The sequence below is a fragment of the Otolemur garnettii genome, unplaced genomic scaffold (assembly GCF_000181295.1).
Source record: "Otolemur garnettii isolate 467f Iridium unplaced genomic scaffold, OtoGar3 scaffold00020, whole genome shotgun sequence".
Classification (NCBI taxonomy): domain Eukaryota; kingdom Metazoa; phylum Chordata; class Mammalia; order Primates; family Galagidae; genus Otolemur; species Otolemur garnettii.
This window is the reverse complement of record NW_003852415.1, coordinates 3,798,665-3,817,579: the sequence shown is the minus strand read 5'-3', so window position 1 is coordinate 3,817,579 and position 18,915 is coordinate 3,798,665. Positions and strand designations below refer to the sequence as shown.

Here is an 18,915-nt window from a genome sequence, read left to right as displayed (position 1 = left end):
TCCTGCCTCTGCCTCCCAAGTAGCTGGGACTACAGGCACCCGCCACAACACCCGGCTATTTTTTGGTTGCAGCTGTCATTTTTGTTTGGCGGGCCCGGGCTGGATTTGAACCCACCACCTTAGGTGTATGTGGCTGGCACCTTAGCCACTTGAGCCAGAGGCACCAAGCCTCCGTTGTGGTATTCTTACCACTTCATTTAGCCAAACCAGCTAATTAACTCTTTTTTAAAAAATAACTTTGATACAAATTATTAACTCTTTTTGAGTATGCCAGAGCCATATCGGGGCTGTATGACTTGGTCCCTGTCCCCACAGACCTTATGCCTAACCGGACAGCAACATTTGATTGAGCCAGTAACATAATGATGGTGAGGAGGCCTTGTCATCTGTTTCCTTTGAATTTCTCTTGATGCCTGATGAGTGCTTAATACAAGCTGAATAAATGAACAAGAATTGGGCCAAACTATCTTCTGTCTCCTCAACACTCTCACCTACTTGTCATCAGCTTGTCAGAGAAGCTGCACTTGGACTCTGGTGGGAATGTGGATACCATGGATTGACAGGCTGTAATGAGAAAATATGTCACAAAGGCTTTTCTCCTGTCATTTTTTTTTCTAGTGCCAAACATCAGCCTAGATGTGCTGCAGCCAAGTTTTCCTGAGATCTTGCTGGAGTCCCACATGGTCATGTTCCGGGTACTGTGGCCCCTTCTCATTCTACGGCTTCTGTTTGTTCCTGGGCAGCCACAAATTTGGAGCCCCAAACTATATCCATGGTATAGATCTACTGCCCCCTTGTGGAGGACTTTGAAAGCATCTTAATTTGCAAGTTGCTCTTCAGAGGCATTTCCCTTCTACATCCGGGAGGATGGTAGTCATGGTGATGATGATGATAATGGGGATAATAACGATGATTCCAGTGAACACATCTGCAGGTCTCACGTGGCAGGCAATACTATATGCTCTGTACTTCATGTTAATTTATCTAACACTTGCTACTTAATCCTTTGGAGATTATTCTCATTCCCAGTTTACAGATGGGGGAACTGAGGCACAGACAAGTTAAGGATCTTGCCCAGGAGTCACCCAGCTAAGTGTAATAGGTGGATAGATCCAGACTTTGAAGCTAGGCTGGTAGGCTTTCAGAGTCAGTGCTAATTACCACTACACTCCTCTGCCTCTGAATGATTTTCAAATCTGTTCAAAGGACAGAGCCCCTGAAAATTGTAACACTCTTGGTTGAAGATCATGAAATATTGATAATTCATTCCCTCCTATGAAATTAGGATCAGTTAGGATGAATAGCTAATTTGGGTGTGTTGCTTATATGCAGCATAAAATCCCAACCATGAGCCCACTCAGACTCTTGGATAGAAACTGTTTAGGGAACTTGGTTCATTCTTTTTAAAGGTTTTCTGAGACTTGTTGTTTGCATTCTCTATCATTAGTAACTGACAGTAGTTGTAGCATCAAAGGTTTAAGAAAAATTGAGAGTGGAAATCTTTAAATTGAGAAAATCCTATCCACTGGCTTAAATTTGCTCCCTATGAATTGGGGAAATCCTGCAGTTTTGATGTTCAGTGGGAGATCCCCTTACTCTGGCTTATGGGAAAACCTGTGTTCTGCAAGAATGATCTATAAAGATCACTATATCTCAAGCCAGATTATCACTCCACCCACAGGGCTGTAGGTAGGGTTAGCAGTTGGAATTTTTCCCTTGGTGAGCGGGTGTCAAGTGGACTTTCCTGGAAGTGATTATGTAAGCAGTATTCAGTCAACATAGTTGACTTATTTCATCAGATTAAATTTTAAAAATTCAAATTTTGTCATTTTTGCACATTGGGAGATGATAAGTTGACATTACATGATCTCTGGGTCACTTTTTCTCTGACTCTTTGCTTGTAGCTGTCACTGTGCCCTGATGACATACCTCTTTTGACTCTGTGCCTGTCAGTCGGAATATCATTCTGGGTCTGGGTAGAATTTTAAGACTAAATCTAAAGAGTTTTATATCATCTTTCATTATCTAGGAGAGAAAGTCAAAGAAGAAAAGAGAGCTTTCTTATCCAACCGATGTAGTGTCAGGGAGGGAAGAGAGACCCAAATACTGAGTCCAGACTACAGAAACTATAAGGGCAAAACCCTTCTGCCAGTCGAGTGGAGGCCTAAGAGAAGCCTGGCTTGCCTGATGAGGTTAGCTGGAACGAGCCCATCTAGATTTTAAACATAGATAATAATTTTAAAGTACATATGCCTGTAATGGTTATAGATTTTTTTCTTCTTTCTATCTTTGGCTCAGTAAAGGAGCAAGCTTTCTCAGAGTTTAATGTAGTGAATAGGACTCCCCTGGCTTGTTACAACTCTGGCTGGAGTCCCTGAGTTTAGGATTAAACTGTACTGGTTTGAAGGAAATTGATTGCCCTCAGCAACTGCTCCAGGGGTCTAGAATCATTCATTCCTCATCCCCGGGCCCTTCAAAGTGACCATAGTGATTCAGGAGCTGTGTAGCCGGCCTGTGTGGGTTGACAACACCCATGGCACTTTTGATTCTAGAGGAGCAACTCATCCATCATACAGAGGCTTGTAAACTGTTCCCATACCTTGATGAGTCAGATTAGTAAGGCACTAGGTGGCACTGAACCAAGCCTTCTGGATCTTTCTTGGGTTAGACCTGGGGTTCTCAGTTGAGTGTGATTTTGCCTCCTGGGGATATTTGGTGATGTCTGGAGAAATTTGGGGCTGGCATAATGGGTGGAGGTGGGGGTAGAGGCTAAGGATGCTGAAGATCCTACAGTTCACAGGAGCCTCCATAACAACGATGTCTGCAGCCCAAAATGTCAGCAGTGCTGAGGTTGGGACCCTCTGACCTAACTCAGTCCATGACTGCTTCTGAGGAGATACCTTTTCAGTTTATCCTGATAACAAGGCCTACACTAGTCCCGGTGGCCGATACCGGAATACTCACCTTACTGCTTCCTATTCTAGCAAAGGTCTCTATGGAGACAGGTTATTGCATATTCTTGGCTACTGGAGTAAAGGGGCTAAGTTGGGTCCTTCAAGCTAAAGTGTGTGTGATTTCCCTCCTAATGGGAAATGTGTTCTTGAAGGGCAAAAACATCTTACCTTTTTACGTATAAAGCACAAGTATTCCTACAGTACATAAACAGATATGCAGGATAGCTGCAGTGTTAAAGTCTCATGGAGGTTCTCTGACATCCTGCTCTTAAAAAGAAAAAAATAGTCTCATGAAGGGTGTTTAAAAGAAATGTCTGAAAAGGTTCCTGGTACAGGGGGCAATAATGAAAAAACAATGTTGAGAAACACTAGGCTAAAATAACCATGTTCAAGCCAAAGCCTTCATCAAGGAAGCCTGATTTTATATCCCTCCTCACCTCTCCCCTTGTGACACCTTGTCAGATGGGAATATATTTTGTGCCCATTGGCACAAGTCCCTTCTTCCTCTTTCTCTTCTTTCTGTCTGGCTAGAATAGGCATCCTCAAACTACAGCCCGCAGGCCACATGCAGCCCGCCTAGGACATTTATCCGGCCAGCCGGGTGTTTTTGCTGCCGCTGCCTGTCCTGCTTAGCAGCTGACTCATCCCAGGGCCCAAAGTCCAGCCCTCCAATGGTCTGAGGGACAGTGAATTGGCCCCTGTTTAAAACGTTTGAGGACCCCTGGGCTAGAGGGTCCAAAGGGACCATCTCTGATGGGACGTGGAGGCTTCTCCCTGTATGGGAGAAGTCAGGCAGTTGCTGTACGTAGGCGGAAAGGTTAAAACTGTTTAGGGAACTTGGTTGCTGTAGGTAGAAACAGATCAGTGGCTGGGCATGAGCATCTGATTCTTCCCTGCAGGGGAGGGGAGGAGATAAACTTGGCTGTGTATCAGGGATACCTGTGCTTCATATTTCTGTCAGCTCTCTAGATCTCTGTCTTGACTATCTTTTCTTTTTCACCTTTCTGCAGGGGAACAATGGCCTCAAACCCAAGGACAATGAGTTCACTTCCAAACCCTGGCATTGGCCTATCAACTATCAGGTAGGGCCCAGAGCTGTGGAACAATGTGAGAAAATGGAGCCCAGGAAGAGATGTGCTAGGTGGCAGGGTGAGGCCTTGTTGGGGGTGGGTGGATCAGATGTGGGTCTCTGTTTTCTGGCTTGATTCTGACCCTGGCTTCCCAGTGAGCTCAGGTAGAATTCATATATTCTGGGCTTCCTATCAAGGCTCCTTATCCATGAAGGGTGACTGGTCACCTTCCCTTTAGGAGGGGTGTGACCCGGGGGGTGAGGTGGGCCCTGGATCAATGGAGTGTTCTCTGCTCCACAGGGTCTGCGCTTCTCAGGGATCAATGACACAGACTTCCGAGTCTATCTGCTTGGCAACCCAGTGAGTGCCCGAACATTCCCAGCTTAGGCCCTTGGGCACGTGCTTTCCTCTCATCTGCCTGTTCTCATTTCCATGCAGGTGGTTTGGTGGCTGAATCTGTTGAGCATTGTCCTTTACCTGCTCTCAGGGAGCATCCTTGTTGTAGCTATGCAGAGAGGGGCACAGCTGCCAGCGGAGGTTGAAGGTCAGCTCCCTGGGCTCTCCCTCCCACAACCTAGCAGCTGGCAGGGTGCTGTGCTCCTGGGTGGGCTGGCCTGCCTGCTGAGGACCACCCCACACCTTCCCTCCTCCTTTGCTCTTGAAAGCTGACAGTTGCAAAATACCCAGTGTTGTGTTACTAATCATCCTCCCAATAATCCTGTAAGGAAACCAAGGCACAGTGAGATTAAGAAACCCGTCCCAGGACATGTAGCTAGTAAGTGATAGAACTGAGGTTCAAACCCAAACAGCCTGACTTCAGAGCTTTCATTTTTAACCCCTGTGCTATGTATACAGATCTGCCCATCTTTTCTCTGCTGCCCTCTCCTTATTCCATGGCCCCATCCTCAAGTGGGATAGAGAAGGGTCTACAAGGCATAGTCTACAGGTTATCCTAGTGCTGCTCCTAACTAGAGCTGCTAGGCCTAGATCATAATAGCATCGGTCCTCTGCAATGGCCTCTGCGACTCCCTCTTTGAGCAGTCATGGTCCTATATACTCACCCCTTCCCCTCTCCATTCTCACTTCGCCTGTACCCCTGTCTGCCACTGCAAAGATCTGTGTGGCAGCAAGACATGGGGAGGGCGGTGGGAGGGAAGCTGTCTATAGATATAGAGGAGTGTGCTTTCTTTAGAGGCTGGGATGCTTCCTGTCCAGGCACTAGCTTCAGACCTCCTGCTAGTGTTTGGCATGTCTGCCACTGGTGCTGAGACCTCAGTGGGTTGGGTAGTGACCAGGGCTCTCAAGACCCAGTTGTTCCAGTTGCCACAGGGTGGTTTGGGTTGGTCCAGATGAGGGAAGGAAGGCCCAGTGAGGTGATGTGACTTATTCAGCAAGGAAGGGGCAGAGCCCAGGATTTCTGCCCATTCCTCATCTTCTGACTGAGGTTGTGATGCTTGGGGCCCAGGACTGTCCCAGGTCCTTCTGCGAGGCGGCGGTCAGGTTCTGCTCGGCTGGATGCTTCATTACTTCCCATTTTTCCTGATGGGCCGGATCCTCTACTTCCACCACTATTTCCCAGCCATGCTCTTCTCAAGCATGTTGACAGGTCAGTGCTGCCCAGCTGGACTCAGAAGACAAAGCGGGGATGGGGTAGGGGAGAAGGGGAAAGAGACTGCCATGGAGTCCCAGTGCTGGGAGTGAATCTCTACTTCCTAACCAGGGGTGGGTCGTTTCTGCTGTACCCCAGAAGTCACTCTCTGACAGGCTGGTGCCCGGTATCTCTCCCCTTTACTAGGCATTCTGTGGGACACCCTCCTGCGGTTCTGTGCCTGGAGCATGGACTCCCCTCGCCTGGCCAGGGGCATACATGTGCTGGGAGTCCTGAGCCTGCTTCTGGGAACTGCCTACAGGTGAGCACCTCCCTGCCCCTTGCATGTGCCCCCAATAGGGACTCAGCCCTGGGTGCATTCGAGAATTCCCTGGGGCGCTCTTGAAGTGTGCCAGTGCCTGGGCCCTATCCCCAGAGGTACCTTTTCATTTGGGTCTGGGTGGGGCCACAGTTTTCAGTGCCCCCTCCCCCTCCCAGCTGATCCTGATTTGCAGCCAGGTAGGAGAAGCAGAGGGCTGCCTCTTTGCTTTCTCTCCTTATACCAATAGTTACCAGCTTTTGTACCATCCTAGCACACTTGGAAGGGTACCCTTCCTTCGTCATAGGGGCTCTCTAACAAGACAGCATTGAGTGGGCTGAAGGAGAGGGTAAGAAGAGTGAGAATGGTAGGGGTGTGGCTCAGAACTGCGGGGAGGACAGTGTTGTTTGGAAAGCCCCCCTTCCCTAGATTCTGGCAGGCCTCACAGATCTCCTGCTAAGACTCATTGGCTTTCATGCTGGGGCCTGAGGGCTGTGAGCATGTGCCCATCTTAAGAGGGTTAAATTCCCATTTTAACAAACACTTGGGGCAGAATAGCCCCCGAACAAACCCTTAAACAGGTCCCCCTCTGGGCCTCTTGGGAAGAGCCCTTTCCTTTATTGTCATTAAGTTGGCACCTACTAAGCTCTCAGACCGTAGTGTGCATGCTCAGACAGACGTGGTCACAGAAGAGAATGGGGCTCAGAGGTAGAGACTGACGTGCCATAAGGAGGAGCTGACTTCACAGCTCCACTGAGATGCTGGGGTGCCAACTGCTCCTTCTGGATTCTCTCTCACAGCTTCTACCTCTTCCACCCTCTGGCTTATGGGATGGTTGGTCCCTTAGCCCAGGACCCCAAAAGTCCAATGGCAGGACTGAGGTGGCTGGAATCATGGGACTTTTGAAGCCACTGCAAAGACTCCAGCCCAGGTCCAGAAACGCTCAGGGACAGCCAGCTGTGGAGCCAGTTCCTGGACCCTTCCAGCTGTGGAGGAAACTGCCTGAGGAGCCTCAAGAATCCTGCTGCCTGTCAGGACCAGGATCTGGGGTGAACCCAGAGTTTAACCTAACACTAGAGAGAGCCACAGCTTTGTCTGCAGCGCCTACAGAGAGAATAGTGTCTCTCAGACCCGTTTCCTAAGTGTACAACACAGGGGAGGATGAGTGTGCATGAAGGTGTGTGTATGGGAGTGTGTGCATGTGAGGGTACATTGTTTGCATCTCTGTGTAACTGTGGACAGCCAAGTGACATAAACACTAAGACATAGTCCAGGGCTCTAGTAGTATCTTCTGGTGTTATTTTTCCACATTGAATTGCTTTGGTGTTGGTTTGTAAGATCCATCAAAACTTCCCTGAGGGCTGAGAGTGCTTCCCTCCTTATTTAGCTACTCTGGGCCCTCACGAGAGGCAGAGCAGATGGGGCCATCAAAGCTATGCTGCCTCCCTCTCACAAATGAATCCAGTTATGGTGGAAAGTGGGCTCCCTGAGTTGGGGTCCTGGCTCCCCACTGCTTTCCCGAGTGGCTACTGCTGCAAGTGATTTCTGTGGCTGGACTTCCTGCCTACGATATCCACAGAACACTGGGTTCCAGGAAGGGAGACGACCAGGTTCCAGATAAGCACAGAACACTGGGTTCCAGCTCTTGATCGGCCCGTCTTAGCCCTTGGTTCCTTGTTTTCTGGGAATGTCACACTGTGAGCCTGGGTAGAGAAGCAGCATCCTGTCATTGGCCACTTTGTTGCCACGTCTTGAGTGCCAGACTGTTATCCCTTTCTTTGTGTGTGTGGCCTGGCTGTGAGCTCTGGGTCAGGTGCATTCTCCTGATTGCTGGAGAGCCTTGGGACCTTCCTTTCCTAACAGCTGAAGTAGATGAGACAGCAGGGGTGGTGTGGTGCTGGCCTGGCATCCCAGCAGGGGGCTGGGGCATGGGGTGCTCTGGCCTGTCTAGGCAAATGTTCCTGTCACCTGCTGAGCTTCCTCCAGTCCTCCAGGCTCACCGCCCTCATCTCATTGGCATTTCCCTTCCCTTGGTCACTGTTTCACCCATCTCTTTTCCCCAAAGACCCAAAGCACCTAGAAACACAGGACAGTATCTACTTTCTGGTCACTCTGAAGCTTAAACAAGAAGCTCAGAGCTGTTCCTTTCACTTTCTCTCCAAAGGGGTTTAAGAAAACCCTTCAGTCAGAACCAAACCTACGCAAGGTCAGCCCTTGTGCCTGCCTGCTTCCTTCTGGTGCATGACAAATTATTTATTTTGTCTCAGAGGACTTTGATGCTTCAAGATTTAATGATGAATCTCTGCCACCCTCCATTTTTCCTCCTCTTAGCTCCTAACAACTCTGACAGGGTCAGAGCTCTTTAAAGCATCTTCAGGAAGCGGTTGCCACGGAGACTGGAAATTGGTCCCAGAGACAGTCTGTGCTACCTACTGGGTGGTGGGGAGGGAAGCTTCTGCATGGGCTTGGCTGTTAAGACCAGCCATCATTAATGTTAATAGAGGAAATGCAGCAATGTCAAAAGCAAGGCAGGTTGGTTAATTAGATCTGGGGCCTGATGACCTCCCTCTCTCAGGGCTACAGCCCTTTTGACTTCCCCCAGCAGGAAGCGCTGCTCCAGTGCTGAGTCTGGGCCACTTGCTTAATTGCATTTCTGGCAGGGAAGGAGAGAGGGATAGAGAAGCTCTGCTCCCCCTTCCAGCCCACTGCTTGCCCTCCCCTTCTCCCCACAAGCATAGCTGGGTGGGGCCAGCTGTCTAGGTGGGCAGGAATCAGTGACATCCAGGGGGCAGCTAATTTTCCCTTGTGCCTTTTTACTTTCCAGTAGGAACTTGTTGGAAGGGAAGAGCTCTGAAGAGCCCAAGGGGGCAGCCACCCTGAGTAAGGGTGAGGAAGGAGAAAGCTCGGCCAGCTTCCGACTCATCCTTCCCTCCTTATTTAGCTACTCTGGGGACAAGCTTCTCTGGTCTCTTACACTGTTTTTTAGGAATGAAAGAAGAATTTTTTGCCTATTCTCTTTTCCTCCATGCCCAAACTGGCAGATACTTTTCTTGGGGACAAGGCCATGTGGGTTGATGCACCTTCAAGTGCTCAGGTTCTATTTGGAAGATGCTGGGGAGTGAGGCTGTCAGGGTGCTGCTTTGAATATGCACTCCAGCCCCCAGGACTTAGCAGAAATGTGACATGTCCTACAAACTACTAGTAGAGGAGGAAGACGTTTTTCAGCCAGCTCAACTTCTTGAGCCACATTTTATTTAACAGGAAAAAAAAAAACCCAAAAAATAATTTAAAAAAAAAAGATTTCCAGAGCTAATTGGAGGCCATTTACTTTTATAATAAATAGTGCTTGTTTTGAATACCATGTTCTTGTACTTAATTGAATCTGACTTTCCCTCTGGCTCCCAGAAAAGCCTTCCTAAGGAGAGAAGAATGTTTTGAGTGCAAGAACCATTCCATTGTGTCTTCTGGGGTTCTAATCCTAGGAGGGACCTTGGGCTGGGCAGGTGAGTGTGATTATCCCAGGGGCATTTGGACCTTCCCTTGTGCCTGGTTACTGGAATAATGTTGGTTGTCATTTCAGTTTACTTAAACTTAACTCCAAAATAAGTAGGAAGCTGGACCTATTATTTTTCTACAGTATGGAAAGGAGTGGGAGAGGAATAGTAACAGTTGTCCACTTTTTACACAGCTGAGTGGCCCAGCATTGTAGCAGTTTGCCCTTCTGCTTAGCAGTGGCCCCCATGGTGATGAGGCCTCCGTTACCAGGAATGATGTTAAGGATCTGAAGGAGTAAGAGCTGACTTGAGTGCTGGACAGGAGGAGAAGGAGAGCAGTAGTGCTGCCCTGTGCACTTGGACTGCCTCGCCCCACCTTAGGTCCAGGTGTAGCCACATGAGGAGGAGCAGGGCATGTGGGTATTCTGGGATGGAAAATGCCCAGGACAGGCAGGATAGGAAAGGACCAAATAACTCTTCTTTAAGTGGCACAGCTTAGTTTACAAAGTCTCCACACGTCTGTGACATTTAATCTTCATAAAGGCCCAGTGAAGTCAGTGATATTTTGTTCTTATTCTGTCCATAAAAGATTGAATTACTTGCCTAAGGTCCCATGAATAGTAGAGCCAGGACTCAGACCGGGTTGGGCTTTTTCCACTTCTTTAGTCTTGGGACTAGAAGCACCTTCTCAGAGCAGCCTGGCCTGAAAACTCAGCTCGAGGTATCCTGCCCCAGCACGTTCCTTTGTACACCCAGCTTAATGTATCAGCAGCTCACCTAGGGCCCGGTTTTCCGTGGTTCCTCCAGGTGTGCCACACCAGTGGTGGCAGATGTTTAACAACAGGTTTTCTGGAAGGAAAGAAGCCCTGATTTATAGAATGCGCTAATTCCTGTAGTGTAAATGTTCCCACCATGGCCTATTTCAAGCTACTTACTTGATGTCACTGAATAAGGAGTTGGAAAGAAAAGCAAACGGTTGGCTGTCATGTAAGAGCTGGCTCCAGCACAACACTGATCCAGACCCAGTGACCAGGGTCACAGCCCATTCCGGGAGGCCAAGAGGATGGGCCAGAGAGATGTGAGGTCAAATCCTGGCCCCACCTCCTGCTATGTGGCCTTTAGCTAGTTACTTAATCTTCCTGCCTCCATTTCTTCAACTGTAATATAAAACAAGGGAATAATGGCCCATGCTCATAGGGTCACTGAGAGGATGAAAAGAGTCATAGAAAGTGCCTTGACTGGACTGAATGTGCTGTAAATGCTAGCTCTTTTGTACATTTTAGAATTTATTTTTATTTATTTATAAACAGGTCTTGCTATGTTGCTCAGATTGGCCTCAAACTCCTGGGCTCTAGTGGTCTTACTGCCTTAGCCTCCTAAGTAGCTGGGACTACAGGTGCACCACTGTGCCTAGCAATAAGTGTTCTTTATTATTTATGGTAAACCCACCTTAGTGACTACACTGGCTCCAGGGCACTACTTGAACTTTCTTCTAGATTATCACCTGCTGTCCAAGTCCTGGACAGATGGCCTGTAAGGAGGAGAGCTCCTATGACTCTCCCGAACTCAAATATGGATTCACACCTTGGTCTGTTGGAATCCACCCTCTGGCTGCAGAGGCCTTTCTTCAAGGGGAGCAGAGGTTAGAATGCACTTAGCTCTCTCCTGTCTTGCATTATGGAGGCAAGGCATGAAGCTGTGGGTTTGAATGCTGACTCCATCACTTACTGGCTAGGGCTGTTAGCTCCCGCTAACTTGTCAGACCCCAGACTCTGTCCAAAGGAGAAAGGAAGTAAGAAGGGTCCTGGGTGTGTACTGTCTGCAGGAAGCTCAAGCTGGGAGGGGTGGGGAGGAAGCCTTAGACTAGTTAGACACCGGGCATTTGGGCACTGATAGGGGAGGCTCACTAGAGATGCATGTGGCCTTTTCCTGTGACCTGCTGCACATTGGCTGCAGGGCCACACACCACATCCCAAGCTGGAAGTTTAGTCACTTCTCCTTTCAGCCCTTTGTGCTCTTGCCTGGGGGCCTCCCCAGCTCTCCAGAACACCGGCTTTCCACCCTTGCTTTCCTGCTCCAGCCCAGAGACATGGGGAGGTGGGGAGTAACAGAATAAGATGTACCCCAAACTCCTCAGCCTTTGGAAGATGGAGGACAGAGAAGTGGTTTCATGGGGCTTGGCTGGGAGCAGGAAAGAAGAGTTCTTCTGCTGAAGCCCTCAGTCTGATGAAGGTTAGAAGTTTTTTTTGTTGTTTTTTTTTTAGAAACAGAGTCTCACTTTATCACCCTCGGTAGAGTGCTGTGGCATCACACAGCTCACAGAAACCTCCAACTCCTGGGCTTAGGCAATTCTCTTGCCTTGACCTCCCAGGTAGCTGGGACTACAGGTGCCTGCCACAATGCCCGGCTATTTTTTTGTTGCAGTTTGGCCAGGACTTGGCTTGAACCTGCCACCCCCAGTACATGGGTCCCGCACCCTACCCATTGAGCCACAAGCACTGCCTGAAGGCTAGAAGTTTTAAAGGCCAGGATTCAGCACTCCAGCCGGGCTTAAGAGTTACAGGCTATTCATAAACAATGGCTCCCAAACACCCACAGGTTGGTGATCTGGCACCGCTAACTGGACGTTAGTTAGGACGGGAAAGCGACTGCAGTCCAGCATGATTTGAACAGACTTTGTGCCAAAGGCATAGCAAACTCAAATGTTCGAGTGCGTTCGCGGAGAGGTGGCTCAGGTAGCGCCCATCCAAGGCACCCAAATTCAACACAGTATCCTCGGGCTCAGGATGAGAAACTATACGGTTTCTGTTAAGCTCTGAAGCCAAGGCATTTCCTGTGCCACCCGGTCATCTCTGGCCAGAGCCGTCTGCTGGGGCGCCGCCTTGCTGGACGGGAGGAGGCGGGGGCGGCGATTGCTTTAAAGCGTCCCAGCCCGGGTGGCGTGGGGCTGGGCGGCTCACAGAGCTGCTAGGCGCAGGGCCCAGTGGCCGAGTGGGGTCCCCGGAAGTGCTAGCGGGCCGGCGCGCCGGGGGCGCCGCCACTTAGGGACCGCACGCATATTTTCTGGGCTCCGGCCAGGGAAGGAGCGGCTGTTGGACCTCGCCTGGCCGAGGCTCTGGGGCCGCAGAAAGTACGAAGTAGCTCGCGTCGCCGCGGAGATGGCGCGGCACGTGCGGTGACCGCGCCCGCGCCCGCGCCCGGAGGGTGCCAGCCTTGCGCCCTACGTCCCTGGGAGAGGATGGAGCGCCCGGAGCCGGAGCTGATCCGGCAGAGCTGGCAAGCAGTGAGCCGCAGCCCGCTGGAGCACGGCACCGTGCTGTTCGCCAGGTGAGGGCTGCACGAGCGCCCCGGTGGAAGGGCGCCTCGCTGGGAACGGGTTTGAGGCGGCGGGACCGCGACGGAGGAGGGAAAACTGGCCCGCCGCCCTGGCGCTTAGGCGTCTGCCAGATGTGCGCCAGAGGAGCGGGCGCGGCGACGGGTGGCGCAGCACCTTCTGCGCATGGGGCCCGAGCACCTGGCTCCCAGCTGGGCTCACTAGGGATGGGCGGGGATCCTCCAGAGCTCCTTACATTCGGGCAGGCGGACGCCGGTCTGGCGCTGAGTCCCCTCCCCGGCTCTGTGCCTCCTGAGTGTTTCCTGGGTAGTGACTACAGGGGTGCCCGCCGCTGCCCCAAGGGCCGGTGGGGACAGATGCGTCGGGTGAGCTGCGAGTGAACGGACGGGTCGGGGCCCAGGTGCAGGAGCACTCCAGCAACCGAATGAGGGATAACGTTTTCCGAGGAAAGGACCAGGTTAGGACCAGAGTACCACCTGGAAGGGATGACAGAGGCCCAAGTGTCACCGCCAGGGAGAGAGGTAAGAGGGTGCTCAAGTCCCACGGGAGAAGAGCTGCCAGTCTTCAACGTCAGCTCCAGGGTCTCTCAGCAACTCCTCTGCCGTCACAGGGCAGTGTTCCCCCTTCAACATGGTTTCCTCAGCCGGGGCACCCTTGGCCAGCCCAGGACTTCTGACCAGGCTTTTGCAAAACCTCCCCCGTTAAATCTTTGGATTTAACCAAAAGAGGATAAATGCACTCCAGGTTTTGAGTTGCTCAAAACCCAAAGAAGCCCTCCCCAAAATGACTGTACACACCTGCTTGTGCCTCCTGGCTCTCCCTGTGCTTGCTGTTTCATCAGGCACCTACTGTAGCGGCTCTACTTCCAACTGTGTGACCCTAGGCAGGTTACTTAGCCTCTCTGGGCTTCTGTTTCCTCCTCTGTAAAATTAGATTAACAGTTGCACCTGTGGCTTTGGACTGGGAGGACTGGCAATTACAAGTGAACCACTTGTAGAGTGCTCTGTGCACAGCAAGTATAAGGAATTCATTCCTGGTGTTATTACCATCGCTGCTCGGAGCCCCTCAGACATGATATGAGCCTAGGATGTTCTGACCCAGGAGCAGGAGGGAGAGGGACAGAGGATGAACTTTCCTCTCCTCACACTGTAATTCCAAGTTTCCTGTCCCAGGCTACACCCCTCAGCTGCTGAGGAGGGGCTGCTGTATGCCAGGCACTGTAAGAGGCTTGGACACATCGCCTTTTCCAGGACGCCTCTCAGGGCCAGTGGAAGGGGTGAGGAGGGGGACGCTGGCAGAGCTCTCCTGTGCCAGGCTGGAGAGTCTGCAATGGCTCCTGGCTGCTGGACAGCCAGGGCTTGCTGGGGCTCACACTGCGGGGCTGACGTCTGGGCCTCATCCCCACAGGCTGTTTGACCTGGAGCCTGATCTGCTGCCCCTCTTCCAGTACAACTGCCGCCAGTTCTCCAGCCCAGAGGACTGTCTCTCCTCCCCTGAGTTCCTGGACCACATCAGGAAGGTGAGGGTGAGGTGGAGCTGCTGTGGCCTCTGGGATCCAGCAGAACACCTTCTTGGGAGAGAATGAGGGACTTGGGACCAGGAAAATTACTTCCTGCCCCAGGTCTGGCTCACTCCCCTCCGTCTGCTCCCCTGTGCAGGGCCATCTGCATCTTCCCTCTGGACTGGGCTGGGTCTGGTACATGAAAGTCAGCTTCCTTCCCCACCTTGTGCCCAGCCAGCTGATCCCAGCCTCTGTCGTTGCCCTCAGCCTTATCCCCTGGTTTCTATGGGTTGTATTGGTGCTGATCCCGGCCATTGAGTGCCATCTGCCTGGTAAAAGCAGGCTAGTGTTTTTTGGAGGATTGTGACTCTCAAAGGGCTTCAGTTTCCCCTCATCCTATTACTTCTCAGTCTTTGGCTGAGATCAAGTGTAGTTTCCCCTGGTCCTAGGCAAATAACACTCTCCAGTGGGTGTATTTAGGGCTTGGAAACCCACAGAAGAGAGGTTTTCCTTCATGGGTGTACCATTAGTAGTTTGGCCACTACATGTTGAATGCCCACTGTATGTGGACATGAGCTGCCTTTGATCTCTAGTCCTAAAAAACTGAGGATCCTGCTGGCATCTCTTGCCTCTGAGGGTCCTCAGGTTCTGGGCTGTGATTGTGAGGAGGCGGGATTGCAGTGGCCTCTCTGTTTCACTGCTGCCTTGGTCTCGGCAGGTGATGCTTGTGATTGATGCTGCAGTGACCAATGTGGAGGACCTGTCCTCACTGGAGGAGTACCTTGCCAGCTTGGGCAGAAAGCACCGGGCAGTAGGTGTGAAGCTCAGCTCCTTCTCGGTGGGTAAAGGGGCTCTTCCTCTCTCTGGAGCTCCTGTCCTGGGGCCACCATTCTTTTTCAGTCCTCCTTTATCCACCTGTTCTCTCTCCCTACTCCTCGGATGATCAGGGTTGGGGGCCTACATCTGTTAACTTACCTGCTGTGTGACTCTGGCACTAGCTTGACCTCTCTGAGCCTCCAAGTTCTCTTCTCTGATATGGCTTCTATTTTGTTGTTGTTGAGACAGAAGGTATGGTTTTGTCACCCAAGTGGGAGAGCAGTGGCATAATCATAGCTCACTGTAATCTCAAACTACTGGGCTCAAGAAATCCTCCTGCCTTAGCCTCCCAAGTAGCTGGAACTATGATTGATGCTGAGGTGGAACCATGGCACAGGAACCATGCCTGACTAATTTTTTAAGTTTTTATAGAAAGGGGGTCTCACCATATTGCCCAGGATAGCCTCAAACTCCTGGCCTCAAGTAATCCTCTTGCACTGTCCTCTCAAAGTTATGGGATCACAGGTGTGAGCCACTATGCTCAGCATGGTATGGCTTCTTTTTTTTTTTTTTTTGACAGAGCCTCAAGCTGTCGCCCTGGGTAGAGTGCCATGGCATCACAACTCACAGCAACCTCCAACTCCTGGGCTCAAGCGAGTCTCCTGCCTCAGCCCCCCAAGTAGCTGGGACCACAGGCGCCTGCCACACCTAGCTATTTTTTGGTTGCAGCCATCGTTGTTTTGGTGGGCCTGGGCTGGATTGGAACCTGCCACCTTAGGTGTATGTGGCTGGCACCTTAGCCACTTGAGCCATAGGCGCCGAGCCGGTATGGCTTCTTTTAAAACCATAAACATAAAGGAGTCTTTGGGATTATCTGTTCTGTTCAGCTTTCTATTGCTGTGTATCAAATCACCCCAAAACATACTGGCTTTAAACCATGACTTCTGATTTCTCATGGCTGGGTTCAGCTGGCAGTTCTGCTCCATGTGGTGTGGCTGGGGTTAACTTGTGTGTTGTGTTCAGCTAGGAGCTCACCCGGGGCTAGAGTGTTCCAGCTGGCCTGTCAGCCTTTGACCTCTCCCTCCCTGTGGCCTCTTATCATTCTGTAGTGAAGCTGAGCTTCTTTATAGAATAAAAGCTGAGTTCCAAGAGGAAATATTCTGAGAGGATGTGGTCCAGCGTGCAAGTACTTATAAAGCCTCTGCTTGCCTCACTCTTGCTAATGGCCCATTGGCTAAAGCCAGACACATGGATAAGGCCAATGTCAATGTGGGAGGACCCTACTCAAGGTGGGCCACCAACATGACAGTCTACCACATAGTCCAATCACCTTGCTGGATATAGTAAGCACCTGGAGGAAGGGGCCATGCTCTTATCCTCCTCGTCATACCCAGCACTAGCACAGTGCCTGGTTTTCAGTGGATAGTCAGTAAATATTTGTGGAGTAAATACAACTTATTTTATTAGAATTAATAATAGATGAGAGCCATTATTATTGCTGAAGCCTTACTGTATACAAATACTACACTAAGAACTTTTTCTGGATTATCCCATTTGATCATCCCAACAGGCCCATGAGTTGGAACTTTTACTCTCCCTGTATTGCACCTGAGGCTCAGAGAGGATACTTGCAAGGCCACCCAGCTAATGAATGATGGAGTCAGAATCTGAACTCTGGTCTTCTGGCTCCAGAGCCTAAGCTCTTAACCCCATAATTGCCGCCTTACAGATGAGGAAACTGAAGTTTGGTGGTAATGACTTGGTTTGGTCTGAGCTGGGAGGCCAATACGCTGGCCTCACTCACTGAGTGGCTGAATGACTAGACTGGGGTGAAATGGTTTGTTCACTATAAGCCTTACATTTAAGGGGGAAAGTGGGCACAATGTGGTACTCAAGGATTTGGTCAGAACCCTGCTCAGGAAGCATGGACTCTACAGGAGAAAATAAAGGCCTGGGAACCCTTATCAGCTCCAGGCCTCAGTTTTCTCACCTGTGAAATGGAGCCATGCCTTCCTGCCCTCGGGAAATGACTAGGTGCTCCTTGCCTCTGCAGACAGTGGGTGAGTCCCTGCTCTACATGCTGGAGAAGTGTCTGGGCCCTGCCTTCACCCCAGCCACGAGGGCCGCCTGGAGCCAGCTCTATCAGACCGTGGTGCAGGCCATGAGTCGGGGCTGGGATGGCCAATGAGAGAGGTGACTCCTGCCAGAGGCCTCTGTCTGTCTCTGTTGTAGCCCAGGCTCTCCCAGGCCTCCCTGCTTCTTGGTCCTGTCCCCTTGGCCATACTGGAGAGGTGATGTGACAAGGCTGAGTCTATCTCACCCCTCCCCAACTGTAGAAGGAGGAGCTTTTCCTTTAGGAGGGAGTTTCTGGATTCCCCCACCCCTGGTAGCCTCCTTTCAGCCTGCCTTTTCCCCTCTCTTGGAAACCCTTGCCTCATGAGGAGGAGCAGAGTTTTGGTGGCAGAGGTGGCATGTGGCCGGGAAGATGTGGGTCTTGAGGCAATGGGACCTTCTGTCCATCAGGGCCTCTTGGGTGAGCCCAGCCCCAGTGGATACCTTCCCCTCCTGCCTGCCCGGGCCCTTTGCTGCTTTCCTACCTGAGGTCTGTTCACTCTTCACAAATAAGGAGAAAGAGAAGCTTTGGCCTGCGTGGTAGAGTCACCGGCAGGGGGAGCAGAGAGTCAGGAAAAGTGCCAAGGAAGGGAGGGGGCACCTGGGTCTCCGTGGGGGCTCCTCTGGGGCTGCACAAAGGCCACCTGGCAAAGTCATTTTCTTTTGCAGTTCCCCCTCCCCTCAATTCAGCACTTTTTGTGGGATCCCTCTGAGTGTTGCTCTGTAGGACCCAGGGCAGCCAGCCAGGTGAGGGTGGGGGTGGGGGAGGGCAAGGATTCCTCACTACCCACTCAAGAGGGCTCCCAGCTCCCTGCACTCAGGCAGGTAGATGGAAGAGAAGGCGGCAGGAGACCCTTTGCCCTCACCCCAAGCTGTCTGCACCCTGTCTTTTGCTCTATCTGTGTGTTCTGTAAACTCCTGAAGAATAAACCTGTTGCCTCTCTGACTCTCCAGGACTGGTCTTTTCTTGTGTCATAGCTTGTGGCAGATGAAGCTGCAGGACAGTGGTGCCCAGGGCAGGATGGGGCATGGTGGGGCAGGCTAGGGCCCGAGTGTGTGGAAAAGAAGGGGGAGGCCTGGGAAGGCGGGAGCCAGGGATGGAGACGGAACTAGGGGTTGTGGTTGAAACTGGCTGCAGGCCAACAAAGCCAGTTACTCTTCCTGCAGGACATAACTGGCCACATTGCCCAGCCTCCTTTGCAACAGGTGGGGCATGTGACTGAGTTCTGGCCAATGGACTGTGCAGATGTGTGCCACGTCCAGGTCTGCTCCCCTAGATTCCCCTCACTCCCCTCCACACACAGATGTCCCTTGGCTGGTTGGATGCAAACCCCACAGTGACCTTGAGGTCCATGTAATGAACATAGCAGAGCCACAGACGAAAGGAGCCTGTCCCTGAATTGCTGCTTGGAGGAAGGTGCCCACTGACTAGGATCACCTATTTTGAATTTTGCATGAAGACGATCTAAATATCTCTTGGTTTGTGCCATTATTTGTTTTGAGGTTGGCTACAACCCACACACCCCCACAGCAGTCCATAGGCTGGTGGATTAGAGAGTGAGTATCGTAGGAGCAGGCTTGGTGCTATCCTGGGTGTTCCCAGTCTCAAAGGTGGGCCTGGAGCCAGGCCTTGAATGGCCACATGGGGTGTGCCTGGGCCTGCTTTCCTTGCCCTGGGATGCCAGTTTCTCAGCTGAGACTTCGCCTCTTTTTTTTTTTTTTTTTTT

General features: G+C 51.2%; 3 protein-coding genes across 3 annotated transcripts in view; 2 read left to right on the top strand and 1 right to left on the bottom strand.

Moving 5' to 3' along the window:
• The window catches only part of POMT2 (protein O-mannosyltransferase 2), a 48,526-nt gene extending 41,314 nt beyond the window's left edge, over nucleotides 1–7,212 (top strand). Inside the window, exons 15-21 of the mRNA XM_003786937.3 lie at nucleotides 619–695; nucleotides 3,965–4,036; nucleotides 4,325–4,384; nucleotides 4,463–4,568; nucleotides 5,490–5,630; nucleotides 5,820–5,934; nucleotides 6,732–7,212. Coding sequence (XP_003786985.2) covers nucleotides 619–695; nucleotides 3,965–4,036; nucleotides 4,325–4,384; nucleotides 4,463–4,568; nucleotides 5,490–5,630; nucleotides 5,820–5,934; nucleotides 6,732–6,837 — 677 coding nt within the window. The 3' untranslated portion in view covers nucleotides 6,838–7,212. The remainder of the gene's footprint in view (nucleotides 1–618; nucleotides 696–3,964; nucleotides 4,037–4,324; nucleotides 4,385–4,462; nucleotides 4,569–5,489; nucleotides 5,631–5,819; nucleotides 5,935–6,731) is intronic.
• A 3,003-nt stretch (nucleotides 7,213–10,215) lies between these two features.
• The window catches only part of TMEM63C (transmembrane protein 63C), a 51,121-nt gene continuing 42,421 nt past the window's right edge, over nucleotides 10,216–18,915 (bottom strand). Inside the window, exon 24 of the transcript XR_002772519.1 lies at nucleotides 10,216–10,226. The gene's annotated coding sequence lies outside the window, so the exon portion shown is untranslated. The remainder of the gene's footprint in view (nucleotides 10,227–18,915) is intronic.
• Nucleotides 12,576–17,303, top strand: NGB (neuroglobin). The gene is made up of 4 exons (XM_003786936.2): nucleotides 12,576–12,752; nucleotides 14,167–14,278; nucleotides 14,979–15,098; nucleotides 17,130–17,303. The coding sequence occupies exons 1-4, from the start codon at nucleotides 12,664–12,666 to the stop codon at nucleotides 17,262–17,264; spliced, it is 456 nt and encodes a 151-aa protein (XP_003786984.1). The 5' UTR covers nucleotides 12,576–12,663; the 3' UTR covers nucleotides 17,265–17,303.